Below are 15,750 nucleotides of genomic sequence, written 5' to 3' on the forward strand. Positions count from 1 at the left end.
GAAACTACTGGATTTGATAAATAAAGAGAAACTTCATCTCCCTGATGAGATTTTTTTTTCTTCTTGTGCCCATGTGCTAACTCTTTATGATGTTTCCAAAAATCGTATTCAGGTGGTGCAGTAAATGAGACATCATCTTCTGACTCACTTGGGCTACTTAGTTGTCCGACAACCATGGTTCTAAGTTTTTGAATAGCTCTTCCGCATGCAGAGGGGTCTTGGAAATGCAGATTTTTAAACCTTGGGTCTAGAATTGTTGCAATGGCTGCATGATCGTTTAATTCAATCATCCCATACCTCCTTTTCAGCTCTCTCAATAAAACATCCTTACATTCTTTAACGATAGCGGAGTTTGGAGTGATACTATTCAGTTCTGTAGTTAAGCAATTAAGCATTGGTATAATTTTGGAGATTGTTACATACTTTTGGCCCGATGATTCTCTTGTTACATATTCAAAAGGCTTTAATACAGTTGTAAGCTAATTCAAGGTTTCCATTTCCACTGCACTTGGCAAATTTGGAGCCACTACACTCTCAATTACAATTTCTGATATTACTATTCTTAACTTAAGAAATCGCTCTAACATAAAAAAAGTTGAGTTCCACCTAGTTCTTACATCTGCAATAAGTTTTAAAACTGATCCTGCCGAAACATTATTACGCATTTGGATTTTTCGTAGCTTATCCGACTGCACAACACTATTTTTTATCCAATTAACAATTTCTCGTACTTTTATAACAGCTGATTTAACACTGGGCAACTTTAGTGCCTCTTCAACTACAAGGTTAATAGTATGGGCAAAACACGGTAAATGTTTTTTTTCGCCTAAAGACATTCGTATGGAAGCCAACATTGAACTGGCATTATCTGATACAGCAGCACGAATTTTGGTAAGTGGAATATTCCATTTTTTCAAAATATCCAGCAGGTTTTCCGATATGTATTCAGATGTATGTCGCTCTCTTAATGCACGAGTTGCAAGATAATACATACACATTTGACCATTTTCTACAAAATGTATGGTGACGCCCATGAATCCTACTTCATTCATTGTCTCTGTCCATATGTCCAGCGTTAAACAGAAATTGTCTATCTTGGATAATTTGGACTTACAAATAGTTATACAAGCTTCGTACTTTTCGGTAGTAATTTTCTTTAAATACTTTGCGCCAGGAACTTTAAAAGTAGGCTCCAGTTCTTTTACAAGTCGTAAAAAGCCTTCACCTTCAACTATATTAAATGGACGCATATCTTGACAGATAAAAAATATCAATGCTTGAACAATTCTGTTATACTTCGTACCACCAGCTAAAAATAAAACTCAATTTTAATACATGTAATATTAAATTAAATATTTATATTTTTTTCTTTAACACTAATACTATATGTATTAATATTATTTTGCTAATATTTAATTAAATATCTATTTATTTACCTTTATTAGATGAAATTCGTTCAAACGCATTCTTTATTGAATTGCTCAGACATAGCTCCCTTGCAGTCTCCGAGTCCATACTTGTTAATGTGGTTACACTAGAGCAATCATCACGATCTTCTGAAATTTTCGATGTTGATGCTTGGGGTTGATCATCTTCCATTAAATGCCTTGAGTTGGCCAACACTATTGTATTTTTTGAACTGAAACATAATAACAAAAATTAACACTTGATAGATCGATAATCTTCAAAGTATCGATAATACCAACTCCAACACTACCGCCATTTAACAACACTATTACACTAACAAAAACAAACACATAACCTTAAATTGTTTAAATCGTATTTATACAAAGGAAATATCTCATCACCGGTCATCAATTATTATTCATATATTATTAATATATAGACAAGACAATCACAGTACCACTGCTGCAAAACTATTTTTTATACAAATAAAATAGGTAGGAGTAGGTAGGATTTTTTATTTAACATCTTAGGAAAGCAATCGCAAAAAAAAAGAAAAGTTTAGAATCCTACCTTTCGTTGGACTTATTATTTTCTTTTTTCTGTAATTTGCCTTTGTCCACAGAAATTCCATGAGTTTTAGAATGCTTGAATAAATTCGACGTATTCCCACAATACTTCACAGACTTAAAACACTGTTTACATTTTGCAATTGTTTCGTTTGTTTTGGTAAAATGTGTCCATATTATAGATTTTGGTGGTGCCATGATAACATTGGAATAAACCGATGAATTTGATGATTACAATTAATAAAATTACTTGTAAACAATCACTTAACACTTTCACAATGGCGGAATGGCGAGATGATTTGCGACTCGCAAATCATCTCGCCATTCTCGCCCGCTCGCAATTTCTCGCAAATTGCGAGCGGGTGCGGGTGTTTTCTTCTCTCGAGAGAGAGATGGCTCTTCCTGACAGGCCTGCGGGCCTGTCCGGGTACGGGCTTTTAGGCATAAGCCTCTCCACCCGGGCTGTCATCACCGAGGGACTACGCCCTCGGGATCTGTGTTTTGACCCGATGGGTCAGGGCCATACCTACTTAAAGAAGGCTATGGCCTGTTAGCAGTTGAGGTCGGCAAGTCTGGTCTGGTTGGAGTTCGAGGGGACACCGCGGTTGCAACCCGGGTGTCCTAGCCGTCGTCGTAGTCGTCACTTTCGTCGCCACCGACATCGGTGCTGGGAACCGGCGGTGACAGTAGGAGCTCACGAGGCAGGGGACGTCCGTCTGGTGGTCTCGCGTGAAGCGGTGCGATACCGTGGAGGTGTGTGCACGCGCTCCTGTCCGCGCGGGCGAACATGGTGCGTGCGAGGCGACGCACATACTCCTCCACGGTGGGCGTCTTGGTGTCTCTGTGTATGACGTCGTTCCTGACGTACCTCGGAGCTCCTACTATCAAACGTAGGCACCGGTTCTGCTGGACCTGAAGCCGTCTGGCCTGGCTCGCCGAGCAGAGGGCGTACCAAGCCGGGGCCGCATACGTTAGTCGCGAGCGGACGTAGGCTCCGTAGACCTTCAGTTTGGATCTTGTCGGTAATCTAGAGGTGAAGACCGAGTGGAGCTTCGACCGGGCCGCCGCTGCATGGATGACCGCCTGGTTGACGGTCGGAATCATGCGCAGCCTCCGGTCGATGTGGACCCCCAGATACCTCACTGAGGTCTTCCACTCTACGCCCTGGCCTCGGAGAGTAAGCTGGCGCCACGGCTTGTACCCGCCGGTAAGCAGAGCGGCCGTCTTAACAACGTTGACGGCCATCCTCCACTTATCCAGCCACTCGGGGAGCAGGTCCAGCAGACGTTGGATCTTGTTGGTGGCGACGAAGTGATGATACGACGACGCGAAGTAGGCGCTGTCGTCCGCATACAGCGCCAACATCACGTCGTCCTCGAACTCCATTAGGTGATCCTTGAGCGTCGGGATGTCGTCCGTGTACACCGCATATAGGCGCGGCGACAGACAGCTGCCCTGGGGTAGGTACTCCAGCCCGGATGGGGCGCGGTTGGGAATCCACGCCTTCCACCGAGACGTAGAAGCTACGGCCTTCCAAGAACGACGCCACTACTCGCACAAGCGCGGGCGGCGTCGTCGTACCGATCACCTTGGCCAGGAGCCCGGCGTGCCATACACGATCGAAGGCCTTCTCCATGTCGAGAAAGACCCCGACCGTGCAGTGCCGGTTGTTCAACTCACTGGCCAGGTGACCGAGGGCTCTCGCCAGCTGTGCGAGATTAGCGTGATCGGCCGGTAGCTTCCAGGGAGGCGGCGGTCCTTCCCGGGCTTGGGGAGGACGATTACCTTCCCTGTTTTCCACGCCTCGGGGAAGTGTCCCGACTGGAGTATCCCATTAAAGAGTCTCGTGAGCGCTGCGAGACACCCGACAGGCAGCTGCATCAGTACGGCGTTGGTGATCCCGTCGGCGCCTGGCGCCTTCCGCTGAGGCAGGCGGAGGATCGCCCTCCGTAGCTCGGACAGGGTGATGAGCTCATCGCCCCGGAGCATCGGAGTGGGCGCCGATAGGAATCGATCCACTCGGTCGCGGACTGCCGCGTGATGACGGACGACATCCTCGCTCTCGGTGTTGGCCGGATTCGGGGTAAATTGGCCCTCCATGTACTCTGCCAGGATTTCCGCTCTCTCCTTGGCAGAGTATACCCTTTTACCCGCACGGTCCATGAGCGGGTAGATGGGTGTGTCCACTCCGGTTAACTTTTTGCAGAGGCTGTACAGGCTGATGTCGCGCTCAGTCGCTCGATCGACGGCGGCCTCCCAGTTGTCGTCGTCGAGAGCAACGAGCGCGCGCCTTACCTCCTCTGCAAGCCGATTCAAGTCACGCTTCACTCTCGGGCAGCGAGTGCGCGCCCAGAGCTTTCGAAGCTGCCGCTTCCTCCGCATCTTCTCGCGGAGTGAGTTCGGAAGTCGGTCCCTGTTACCCGTAGGCGGGCCTTGCGTAGTAGTCGCCGCATCCTTGGCCGACTTGATTGCGCCGCAGATTTTCGCGGTCGCCGCTTCAACGTCGGCAGACGTCGCAACAGTGACCGTGAGCTCGAACCCCGCGAGTGCAGCGCTGAACCGCTCCCAGTCGACCCGCGATCTGGGCCTGCGGGCCACTGTGCAACTTCGCTGGAGGGCGAGCGTGACCAGAATCGGTAAGTGTTGCGTGTTGAGGTCGTATACCACCTCAACATCGGCAGCGGTTGTCAATCCGTGGTGCAGCACTATGTCCAGTACGTCCGGCTGCTGTCTCGGATTGGTCGGTATATTGGTCGGCGCTCCGGGACCCATTACACCGTAGCCGTGACGTTCGCTATCCTCGAACAGTTGCCTTCCGGCCGGGGTGATGACGCGCGCGCCCCAGCTGGGGTGCTTCGCGTTGAGATCACCCACGACTAGTGTAGGCTTCTGTGAGCTGAAGAGCGTCTGGACATCAGTGCTGCAGAAAGTCAGTCCGGGTGGTTTGTAGGCGGCATACAGCAGGAGTTCCTCCTCGTCCCCCGCATGCACCCTAACGCCCTGTGTACGAGTGCTGGTGTACGGTGCATGCTCCACTTCCTCGTGTACGATATCCCTCCTCACCAGGGCTGCCGTGCCCCTGTAGGGGAATCCCCGGGGAGAGATCTCGTCGCGCCGGTACACGAAGAAGTTCGGGACTCGGAGCTCGACCTCCCTCGAGAGCTTCGTCTCGCCCAGGAGGATGACGTGGATGTCCCTCGACTGGGCGAGCAATGTCAGCTCTCGAACGTGGCCTCTGATGCCGCCTGGGTTCCAATAAAGTATTCTCAGCTGGAATTTAGCTGTGAGAGGGCAGCAATTCCAGCCGAGATCGCCGGCACAATGTCCTGATCCTGGGTGTACGCCACCAAGATCGACGTAAGGGCCTCCATGAACAACCGGATCGCGGCAACCGTGTCCGGGTTCGGGGCCCTGGCTGTTGTTGGTCTTGAGGAGGGGGGGTCTCGGTCGCTCGGCGCAGATGCCGCCGCCTCTCGTTGCCGCGGCTGCGGAGTCGAGGCGGCCGCGGGTTCCGCCCGGGCCGGCCTGGCCGCCCGCTTGCTGCGTCTGGTCTTCTTCTTTTTCTTCTTAGGTTTGGTGATTTGACCTCCCCCTGTTCCAGCCTGCTGCTGCTGGCCTCTGGCGGTAGGAGGGTTGGCGGGTGCAATTAATGTGGTCGGAGGTCTTGGCTCCGCTCGCTCCGTCGAGGGGGGCTCCACAGGTCCCTCTTCCTGTGGAGCTCCACCCGACCCCTCAGCTTGAGCCTTCGGCTGCTCCTTCTTTTTCTCTGCACCTTTGCGCCGCGGTTGCGGCACTGGTGCAGGTGGCGGTTCGAGGTAGGTCAACACGACCTGTTGGCGCGCGGGGGGCGGGACGGGGCCAACGAGATGCCCCTCTTCCTCGCCTCACGCTTAAATACCGCGCACCTGCGGTCCTTAGCGGTATGCGCCTTCTTACAATTGGCGCATGTTGGAGGCTGTTCTATGGGTCTGGGGCAGTCCCACGCCAAGTGTTCGCCGGCGCAGCGGACACATTTTATCGGCCGATGGCAGTTGGCCGACGCGTGGCCAAAGGCCTGGCAGCGGTGGCACTGGGGGGGCGCCCTGTTGCCCCGCCACGCCTCGATGACTAGGCCGGGCATGCACAGCAATTCTGTAACTCCGTACAGCTGGGTGAGCTCTTCAACGCTCATGTGCGCCAGCTGTACGAAGAACACGCACCCGTGTCGGCCCCTGGTGGGCGGGATGCCCTTGGCCCGCTCCGCAGGGAACCCCAGTTCCTGCAGAGCCGCCAGCACCTCCTCGGGCGGCGTGTCAAAGGGTAGCCCTCTAATGGCCACCTTGGCGGGCAGTTCCGAGGCAGGGCTGTAACAAAACCAGGAGATAGATTGGTCCTGCTGCATGGCCTCCTCCAGGTACCTCTGCACCACCCGAAACTCCTCAGGAGAGCTGGGCAGGAAGCGCACTCCCTTCCCCAGCGGTCGTGCATTCGGGGCGCGTCCGAGCCTCTTCCTTATTTCCCCGAAGCGCCGGGTCCAGTTGGGGAGACACTCGGCAGTGATCGGGGGGTAGGCCGATCTGGGCGTCTTATTGATCGCGTTAGTCGCTGCGGCGGCAGTCCTCGGAGGCTGCACCGCTTGGCTCCTGGGCGATGGCGGTGCAGCGGCGACCGCGGCGTACGACGCGGTCGACGGTCCGGCCTGAGGAGACGACGGTCTTGAGGGGTCCTTGTCTACCGCCATGGAGGGCAGGGCTGCGTAACTGGTCGAGTCACGCGGCCACGACGGTTCGGACTCGGACTCCCCCAACCGAAGCGTTCCGCGCTCCAGTGAGGGTGGAGATTGAGGCGGGTCCTCGTGCGCTATAGCCAGCGCTTCACCGGCGGCTTCTCTCACCGAGGAGGAGTCGCACTCCGACGAGACGAGTCGCGGGCGCTTATCCTCCTCGTCCTCTGTTCTCGGCGAGGATCCCTCCGAGCGAGCCCGCTTCGCCCCTTCTGCGCTCGCCGTAGATGCAGCTACGGCGGCTGCGAAGTTCGCGTCAGCGGCTCCAGTGGTCTCCTCAGCCGGGCGATCGGCCGGGCAGTCGGCCGGGCGGTCGGCCGGGCGATCGGCGTTGGCAATCCGTATCCGGGGGCGGGGTGCGGGGGGGAGGCGCGACGGCTTCAACCGTCTGGTTGAAGATGTCGCGGCGGACGACGGTACGCGGTATACCGGACCGCCCGCCTCTCCTACTCCGCTGCTCGCGAGGAGGGGGTGGTTCCCCCCCCTCCGACATCGTGGTCCGTCCTTCTCCTCAGCACCCTAGCGCTCCAGGTCGCCGGCAACCCTCAGCGCGTGCAACCCAACCGGGTGAGACCCCGAAGGGAGGCCCAGCTAGGCGCCCGCGAGCAGGTACCGGTTACCGCAAAACGCAGGCAGAGTCGGGTACGTGGGTAGTCTTGACGGTGATACTGCGGGAGCTTTTCCTCACGAAAAGCGCGCAGGATCAGGGTGTAGAAACCTTGGCGGGGCGCTGTGCACCACGAAAACGGCCCGGCCGCTTCCTCAAGCAAAGCCGGGTGACTTTGCGAGTACAACTGGCACCGGGGGTTAGCGGGGGGCAGGATGAGTCTCACCAAGGCAACTACACTACCTTAAACTGCAAGAATAAATCCCCGCAGAAAAGGTGTCTTCTCTCGCTTTCGGCTCGGGCGGGCTCGGCTGAAGTCGGACGAATTCGGCTAGCCCAGCGCGAGACAACACGTCACTCACGCTGCCACGCGACGAATACCGGTAACTCGATTAGCTGACTGTTTCGACCTGATTAGCTGACTGTTTTTGCCTCGTTTTTGCTCTCATAGTTCTGTATGATGCGTTCTCGGTTTTTTTTATTGTATTCGGTTGTTTTGCTGATTCGATTCGATACCAAGTATTTTTGTTTCGATACCGATTATGTATCGCAAAATTGATTCGATACAATAAATACTTGGTATCGAATCAAAAGTATCGAGTACCTACTCGTATTTATTAGTATCGGAATATCCCTACTCACTGATCGTCGTCAGGACTCGACGGACGGACGAATTTCGAGCTGAATCTTAAAATCAAAACAAGTTAACGAAAATGACCGGCCGCGGTAAAGGTGGAAAGGGTCTGGGAAAAGGAGGCGCGACAACAGGAAGACACAGGAAGGTTCTCCGTGATAACCCGCCATCCGTCGTCTGGCGCGCAGAGGAGGAGTGAAACGTATCTCCGGTCTGATATACGAAGAGACCCGCGGCGTGCTCAAAGTTTTCCTGGAGAACGTCATCCGTGACGCCGTCACCTACACCGAGCACGCCAAGAGGAAGACCGTGACCGCTATGGACGTCGTTTACGCCCTTAAACGTCAGGGTCGCACCCTCTACGGTTTCGGCGGTTAGACTAACTACTAAATACTATTATTCGTATTTCTTATTACTTGAAATACGAATGATTTCAATAAAAAAAGGCCCTTTTCAGGGCCGCACATGATTCCTTCACACACGCTCGATTCAACGTTAGCGAACGTTTCTAACGATCTAAGACGTCTCTTTTTTTATTACATATCATTACCAAAACAAATTATTTTCTTTCTCTCTTTGAACTTTTACTTACCTACTTTTGAAATAATAACGAACACGTACCTACCTACCTACTTATATTTATGAAATTAAATCAAAAATAATAATAATAGATCGTATGTATGTATTATTGTTTTCATAATTATTATGTCAATAAGTATCATGTATTTCCTCTCGGGACTCTTTATTTCTAATAATACATACACGTTAACTTGCGATATTTACAAATGAAGGAAGAATACGAGTCTCATACGTTTTCGTTCTACTACAAACGATATATTACGTAGTACGTATATTTTGTAAAAATTAAATTAGACTTGTACCTCCTATAGAGATCTCGCTTTCCTATTTCTAGCTTAAGTTATAATATACATACATATATAGCATTCGAAGGAAAATACCGTTTCGCTCGCTTAGATTAATGCCCTAACCCTATTCGTGCGTGTATATTATGTACACACTCACTCACTAAATGGTTTTCGTAAATGATAATAATCTCTTCGGATCGACAACACAATTACCTATACTATTATTTTTAATTTTTTTTTTTTTTTTTTTTTTTTTTTTTTTTTTTTTTTTTTTTTTTTTTTTTTTTTTCTTTTTGTTTTTTTTTTGTTTTATAAATATCATTCGATACGTTCGTCGTACCGGTGGTTGTTTTTAGGTATTATCATCGCTCGTGTCGAGTTGCAACGTCGTGTTTTACGAGGCCCGACTTCGAACACCTTAAATTAGTACGAAAATTATCGTATACGCGATGTGCGTTTTTAGATTATTAATAAGGTATCTTAGCTTTCGATCCGTCGATCGATCGGAATATATTAATCGTTTTTTAATAGAATAAAATAACTTTTAAACGGGACTCGAGGTACACGCGTTGAACTATATCGAAATTAAACGTCGATATCATTCGCTACGAGCGAGCTATTAGGCGAGTTAGACTCTCATCCGACGGACAGGCTTACGAGGTATCGCTCGGTGCTATCGATCTTTAAACGTACATAATAAAATATGAAAATATCGTATTTAAAAAGATACCTGTTAGTGAAAAGTTTTCAGCGTTCGTACGAGAAATTGTCTAGCGACGTAGCGGCTCTCCTTACGGTATTGCCGATACTCTTCGAACTACTAGCGACCTCTGTCCGTCCACACGTCCGTTTCTTTCACCCTGTCCGAGCTACGGAGGGCGATCCTCCGCCTGCCTCAGCGGAAGGCGCCAGGCGCCGACGGGATCACCAACGCCGCGTTGATGCAGCTGCCTGTCGGGTGTCTCGCAGCGCTCACGAGACTCTTCAATGGGATACTCCAGTCGGGACACTTCCCCGAGGCGTGGAAAACAGGGAAGGTAATCGTCCTCCCCAAGCCCGGGAAGGACCGCCGCCTCCCTGGAAGCTACCGGCCGATCACGCTACTCTCGCACATCGCCAAGCTGTTCGAGCGTCTGCTGCTGCGAAGACTCGCGCCACACCTCCCCTTGCGCGAGGAACAGTTCGGGTTTCGCGGCGGCCACTCGACGACGCTCCAGCTGGCGAGAGTCCTCGGTCACCTGGCCAGTGAGTTGAACAACCGGCACTGCACGGTCGGGGTCTTTCTCGACATGGAGAAGGCCTTCGATCGTGTATGGCACGCCGGGCTCCTGGCCAAGGTGATCGGTACGACGACGCCGCCCGCGCTCGTGCGAGTAGTGGCGTCGTTCCTGGAAGGCCGTAGCTTCTACGTCTCGGTGGAAGGCGTGGATTCCCAACCGCGCCCCATCCGGGCTGGAGTACCCCAGGGCAGCTGTCTGTCGCCGCGCCTATACGCGGTGTACACGGACGACATCCCGACGCTCAAGGACCACCTAATGGAGTTCGAGGACGACGTGATGTTGGCGCTGTATGCGGACGACAGCGCCTACTTCGCGTCGTCGTATCATCACTTCGTCGCCACCAACAAGATCCAACGTCTGCTGGACCTGCTCCCCGAGTGGCTGGATAAGTGGAGAATGGCCGTCAACGTTGGGAAGACGGCCGCTCTACTTACCGGCGGGTACAAGCCGTGGCGCCAGCTTACTCTCCGAGGCCAGGGCGTAGAGTGGAAGACCTCAGTGAGGTATCTGGGGGTCCACATCGACCGGAGGCTGCGCATGATTCCGACCGTCAACCAGGCGGTCATCCATGCAGCGGCGGCCCGGTCGAAGCTCCACTCGGTCTTCACCTCTAGATTACCGACAAGATCCAAACTGAAGGTCTACGGAGCCTACGTCCGCTCGCGTTTAACGTATGCGGCCCCGGCTTGGTACGCCCTCTGCTCGGCGAGCCAGGCCAGACGGCTTCAGGTCCAGCAGAACCGGTGCCTACGTTTGATAGTAGGAGCTCCGAGGTACGTCAGGGACGACGTCATACACAGAGACACCAAGACGCCCACCGTGGAGGAGTATGTGCGTCGCCTCGCACGCGCCATGTTCGCCCGCGCGGACAGGAGCGCGTGCACACACCTCCACGGTATCGCACCGCTTCACGCGAGACCGCCAGACGGACGTCCCCTGCCTCGTGAGCTCCTGCTGTCACCGCCGGTTCCCAGCACCGATGTCGGTGGCGACGAAAGAGACGACTACGACGACGGCTAGGACACCCGGGATGCAACCGTGGTGTCCCCTCGAACTCCAACCAGATTAGACTTGCCGACTTCAACTTCTAACAGGCCATAGCCTACTTATATAGTAGGTATGGCCCTGACCCACCGGGTCAAAACACAGATCCCGAGGGCGTAGTCCCTCGGTGATGACAGCCCGGGTGGAGAGGCTTATGCCTAAAAGCCCGTACCCGGACAGGCCCGCAGGCCTGTCAGGAAGAGCCATCGTTCGTTCGTTCGGTCCGTTTCTTTCAACGCCGCGCTGATGCAGCTGCCTGTCGGGTGTCTCGCAGCGCTCACGAGACTCTTCAATGGGATACTCCAGTCGGGACACTTCCCCGAGGCGTGGAAAACAGGGAAGGTAATCGTCCTCCCCAAGCCCGGGAAGGACCGCCGCCTCCCTGGAAGCTACCGGCCGATCACGCTACTCTCGCACATCGCCAAGCTGTTCGAGCGTCTGCTGCTGCGAAGACTCGCGCCACACCTCCCCTTGCGCGAGGAACAGTTCGGGTTTCGCGGCGGCCACTCGACGACGCTCCAGCTGGCGAGAGTCCTCGGTCACCTGGCCAGTGAGTTGAACAACCGGCACTGCACGGTCGGGGTCTTTCTCGATATGGAGAAGGCCTTCGATCGTGTATGGCACGCCGGGCTCCTGGCCAAGGTGATCGGTACGACGACGCCGCCCGCGCTTGTGCGAGTAGTGGCGTCGTTCCTGGAAGGCCGTAGCTTCTACGTCTCGGTGGAAGGCGTGGATTCCCAACCGCGCCCCATCCGGGCTGGAGTACCCCAGGGCAGCTGTCTGTCGCCGCGCCTATACGCGGTGTACACGGACGACATCCCGACGCTCAAGGACCATCTAATGGAGTTCGAGGACGACGTGATGTTGGCGCTGTATGCGGACGACAGCGCCTACTTCGCGTCGTCGTATCATCACTTCGTCGCCACCAACAAGATCCAACGTCTGCTGGATCTGCTCCCCGAGTGGCTGGACAAGTGGAGGATGGCCGTCAACGTTGGGAAGACGGCCGCTCTACTTACCGGCGGGTACAAGCCGTGGCGCCAGCTTACTCTCCGAGGCCAGGGCGTAGAGTGGAAGACCTCAGTGAGGTATCTGGGGGTCCACATCGACCGGAGGCTGCGCATGATTCCGACCGTCAACCAGGCGGTCATCCATGCAGCGGCGGCCCGGTCGAAGCTCCACTCGGTCTTCACCTCTAGATTACCGACAAGATCCAAACTGAAGGTCTACGGAGCCTACGTCCGCTCGCGATTAACGTATGCGGCCCCGGCTTGGTACGCCCTCTGCTCGGCGAGCCAGGCCAGACGGCTTCAGGTCCAGCAGAACCGGTGCCTACGTTTGATAGTAGGAGCTCCGAGGTACGTCAGGGACGACGTCATACACAGAGATACCAGGACGCCCACCGTGGAGGAGTATGTGCGTCGCCTCGCACGCGCCATGTTCGCCCGCGCAGACAGGAGCGCGTGCACACACCTCCACGGTATCGCACCGCTTCACGCGAGACCGCCAGACGGACGTCCCCTGCCTCGTGAGCTCCTGCTGTCACCGCCGGTTCCCAGCGCCGATGTCGGTGGCGACGAAAGTGACGACTACGACGACGGCTAGGACACCCGGGTTGCAACCGTGGTGTCCCCTCGAACTCCAACAGATTAGACTTGCCGACCTTAACTTCTAACAGGCCATAGCCTACTCAGTAGGTATGGCCCTGACCCACCGGGTCAAAACACAGATCCCGAGGGCGTAGTCCCTCGGTGATGACAGCCCGGGTGGAGAGGCTTATGCCTAAAAGCCCGTACCCGGACAGGCCCGCAGGCCTGTCAGGAAGAGCCATCGTTCGTTCGTTCGTCCGTTTCTGTAAAAAAGTTCTCAATAGAGTCGTGTTCTATCCGTGTGACAGTTTGTTCGTGCGTGTTTTAATTGAAAAAGAAAAATAATAATAATAACAACAAAAACTGGACCGACTTCCGAGCTCACTCCGCGAGAAGATGCGGAGGAAGCGTCAGCTTCGAAAGCTCTGGGCGCGCACTCGCTGCCCGAGAGTAAAGCGTGACCTGAATCGGCTTGCAGAGGAGGTAAGGCGCGCGCTCGTTGCTCTCGACGACGACAACTGGGAGGCCGCCGTCGATCGAGCGACTGAGCGAGAGACCAGCCGGTACAGCCTCTGCAAAAAGTTAACCGGAGCGGACACACCCATCTACCCACTCATGGACCGAGCGGGTAAAAGGGTATACTCTGCCAAGGAGAGAGCGGAGATCCTGGCAGAGTACATGGAGGGTCAATTTACCCCGAATCCGGCCAACACCGAGAGCGAGGATGTCGTCCGTCATCACGCGGCAGTCCGTGACCAAGTGGACCGATTCCTATCGGCGCCCACTCCGATGCTCCGGGGTGACGAGCTCATCACCCTGTCCGAGCTACGGAGGGCGATCCTCCGCCTGCCTCAGCGGAAGGCGCCAGGCGCCGACGGGATCACCAACGCCGCGCTGATGCAGCTGCCTGTCGGGTGTCTCGCAGCGCTCACGAGACTCTTCAATGGGATACTCCAGTCGGGACACTTCCCCGAGGCGTGGAAAACAGGGAAGGTAATCGTCCTCCCCAAGCCCGGGAAGGACCGCCGCCTCCCTGGAAGCTACCGGCCGATCACGCTACTCTCGCACATCGCCAAGCTGTTCGAGCGTCTGCTGCTGCGAAGACTCGCGCCACACCTCCCCTTGCGCGAGGAACAGTTCGGGTTTCGCGGCGGCCACTCGACGACGCTCCAGCTGGCGAGAGTCCTCGGTCACCTGGCCAGTGAGTTGAACAACCGGCACTGCACGGTCGGGGTCTTTCTCGATATGGAGAAGGCCTTCGATCGTGTATGGCACGCCGGGCTCCTGGCCAAGGTGATCGGTACGACGACGCCGCCCGCGCTTGTGCGAGTAGTGGCGTCGTTCCTGGAAGGCCGTAGCTTCTACGTCTCGGTGGAAGGCGTGGATTCCCAACCGCGCCCCATCCGGGCTGGAGTACCCCAGGGCAGCTGTCTGTCGCCGCGCCTATACGCGGTGTACACGGACGACATCCCGACGCTCAAGGACCATCTAATGGAGTTCGAGGACGACGTGATGTTGGCGCTGTATGCGGACGACAGCGCCTACTTCGCGTCGTCGTATCATCACTTCGTCGCCACCAACAAGATCCAACGTCTGCTGGATCTGCTCCCCGAGTGGCTGGACAAGTGGAGGATGGCCGTCAACGTTGGGAAGACGGCCGCTCTACTTACCGGCGGGTACAAGCCGTGGCGCCAGCTTACTCTCCGAGGCCAGGGCGTAGAGTGGAAGACCTCAGTGAGGTATCTGGGGGTCCACATCGACCGGAGGCTGCGCATGATTCCGACCGTCAACCAGGCGGTCATCCATGCAGCGGCGGCCCGGTCGAAGCTCCACTCGGTCTTCACCTCTAGATTACCGACAAGATCCAAACTGAAGGTCTACGGAGCCTACGTCCGCTCGCGATTAACGTATGCGGCCCCGGCTTGGTACGCCCTCTGCTCGGCGAGCCAGGCCAGACGGCTTCAGGTCCAGCAGAACCGGTGCCTACGTTTGATAGTAGGAGCTCCGAGGTACGTCAGGGACGACGTCATACACAGAGATACCAGGACGCCCACCGTGGAGGAGTATGTGCGTCGCCTCGCACGCGCCATGTTCGCCCGCGCGGACAGGAGCGCGTGCACACACCTCCACGGTATCGCACCGCTTCACGCGAGACCGCCAGACGGACGTCCCCTGCCTCGTGAGCTCCTGCTGTCACCGCCGGTTCCCAGCGCCGATGTCGGTGGCGACGAAAGTGACGACTACGACGACGGCTAGGACACCCGGGTTGCAACCGTGGTGTCCCCTCGAACTCCAACAGATTAGACTTGCCGACCTTAACTTCTAACAGGCCATAGCCTACTCAGTAGGTATGGCCCTGACCCACCGGGTCAAAACACAGATCCCGAGGGCGTAGTCCCTCGGTGATGACAGCCCGGGTGGAGAGGCTTATGCCTAAAAGCCCGTACCCGGACAGGCCCGCAGGCCTGTCAGGAAGAGCCATCGTTCGTTCGTTCTGTTATGCCTAGGTTTAATTCGCGGATAGTGCTGACGCCGCTATTTTAATTACTTTAAATATTTCATTTTCCATACGGTCGAGTGAGTTGCCGTTTACCATCCAGCGCGTCACTATATATATATTTTTTATACAGAAAAGGAAAGTGAGGTGTTTCTAGGGACAGTACTGTAAGTGTTTGGACTATTAAATAAATTTTATCAATATTTAACCAGTTGTGTGTCTATTCTAAAAGACTACCTGGAGGTGCCGCGTAAAAATTGGTGTCAGAAGCGGGATGTCGTAAGTGGTTTTCTGTATAAAACCCTGACATCCGAACCCTGGCACCCAGGTACGTCATTAGACATTACACAAGGTCACAGGCCCCACGTCGCCGTGCCTACATCAGGTATACGTCTCAGGCCCCACGAGCCGAGGCAGGTCCACCAAACACACGGAACTTCTAGCAGATCTACAGCCCCACGCTGCTGAGACTGCGTCCCAGCAGAAGAACCCTCACCA

General features: G+C 54.5%; 1 protein-coding gene and 1 pseudogene across 1 annotated transcript; one reads left to right on the top strand and one right to left on the bottom strand.

The window, feature by feature from the left end:
- Positions 1-479: 479 nt before the first annotated feature.
- Positions 480-2,333, bottom strand: LOC123666909 (E3 SUMO-protein ligase ZBED1-like). The gene is made up of 3 exons (XM_045600927.1): positions 1,978-2,333; positions 1,437-1,639; positions 480-1,309 (listed from the first exon to the last, which is right to left on the bottom strand). Exons 1-3 carry the CDS (start codon positions 2,169-2,171, stop codon positions 480-482), a joined length of 1,227 nt encoding a protein of 408 aa, XP_045456883.1. The 5' UTR covers positions 2,172-2,333.
- Positions 2,334-7,982: 5,649 nt separating this feature from the next.
- Positions 7,983-8,531, top strand: LOC123666700 (annotated as a pseudogene).
- Positions 8,532-15,750: the final 7,219 nt, after the last annotated feature.

This window comes from Melitaea cinxia, chromosome 27 (assembly GCF_905220565.1).
Source record: "Melitaea cinxia chromosome 27, ilMelCinx1.1, whole genome shotgun sequence".
Classification (NCBI taxonomy): Eukaryota; Metazoa; Arthropoda; class Insecta; order Lepidoptera; family Nymphalidae; genus Melitaea; species Melitaea cinxia.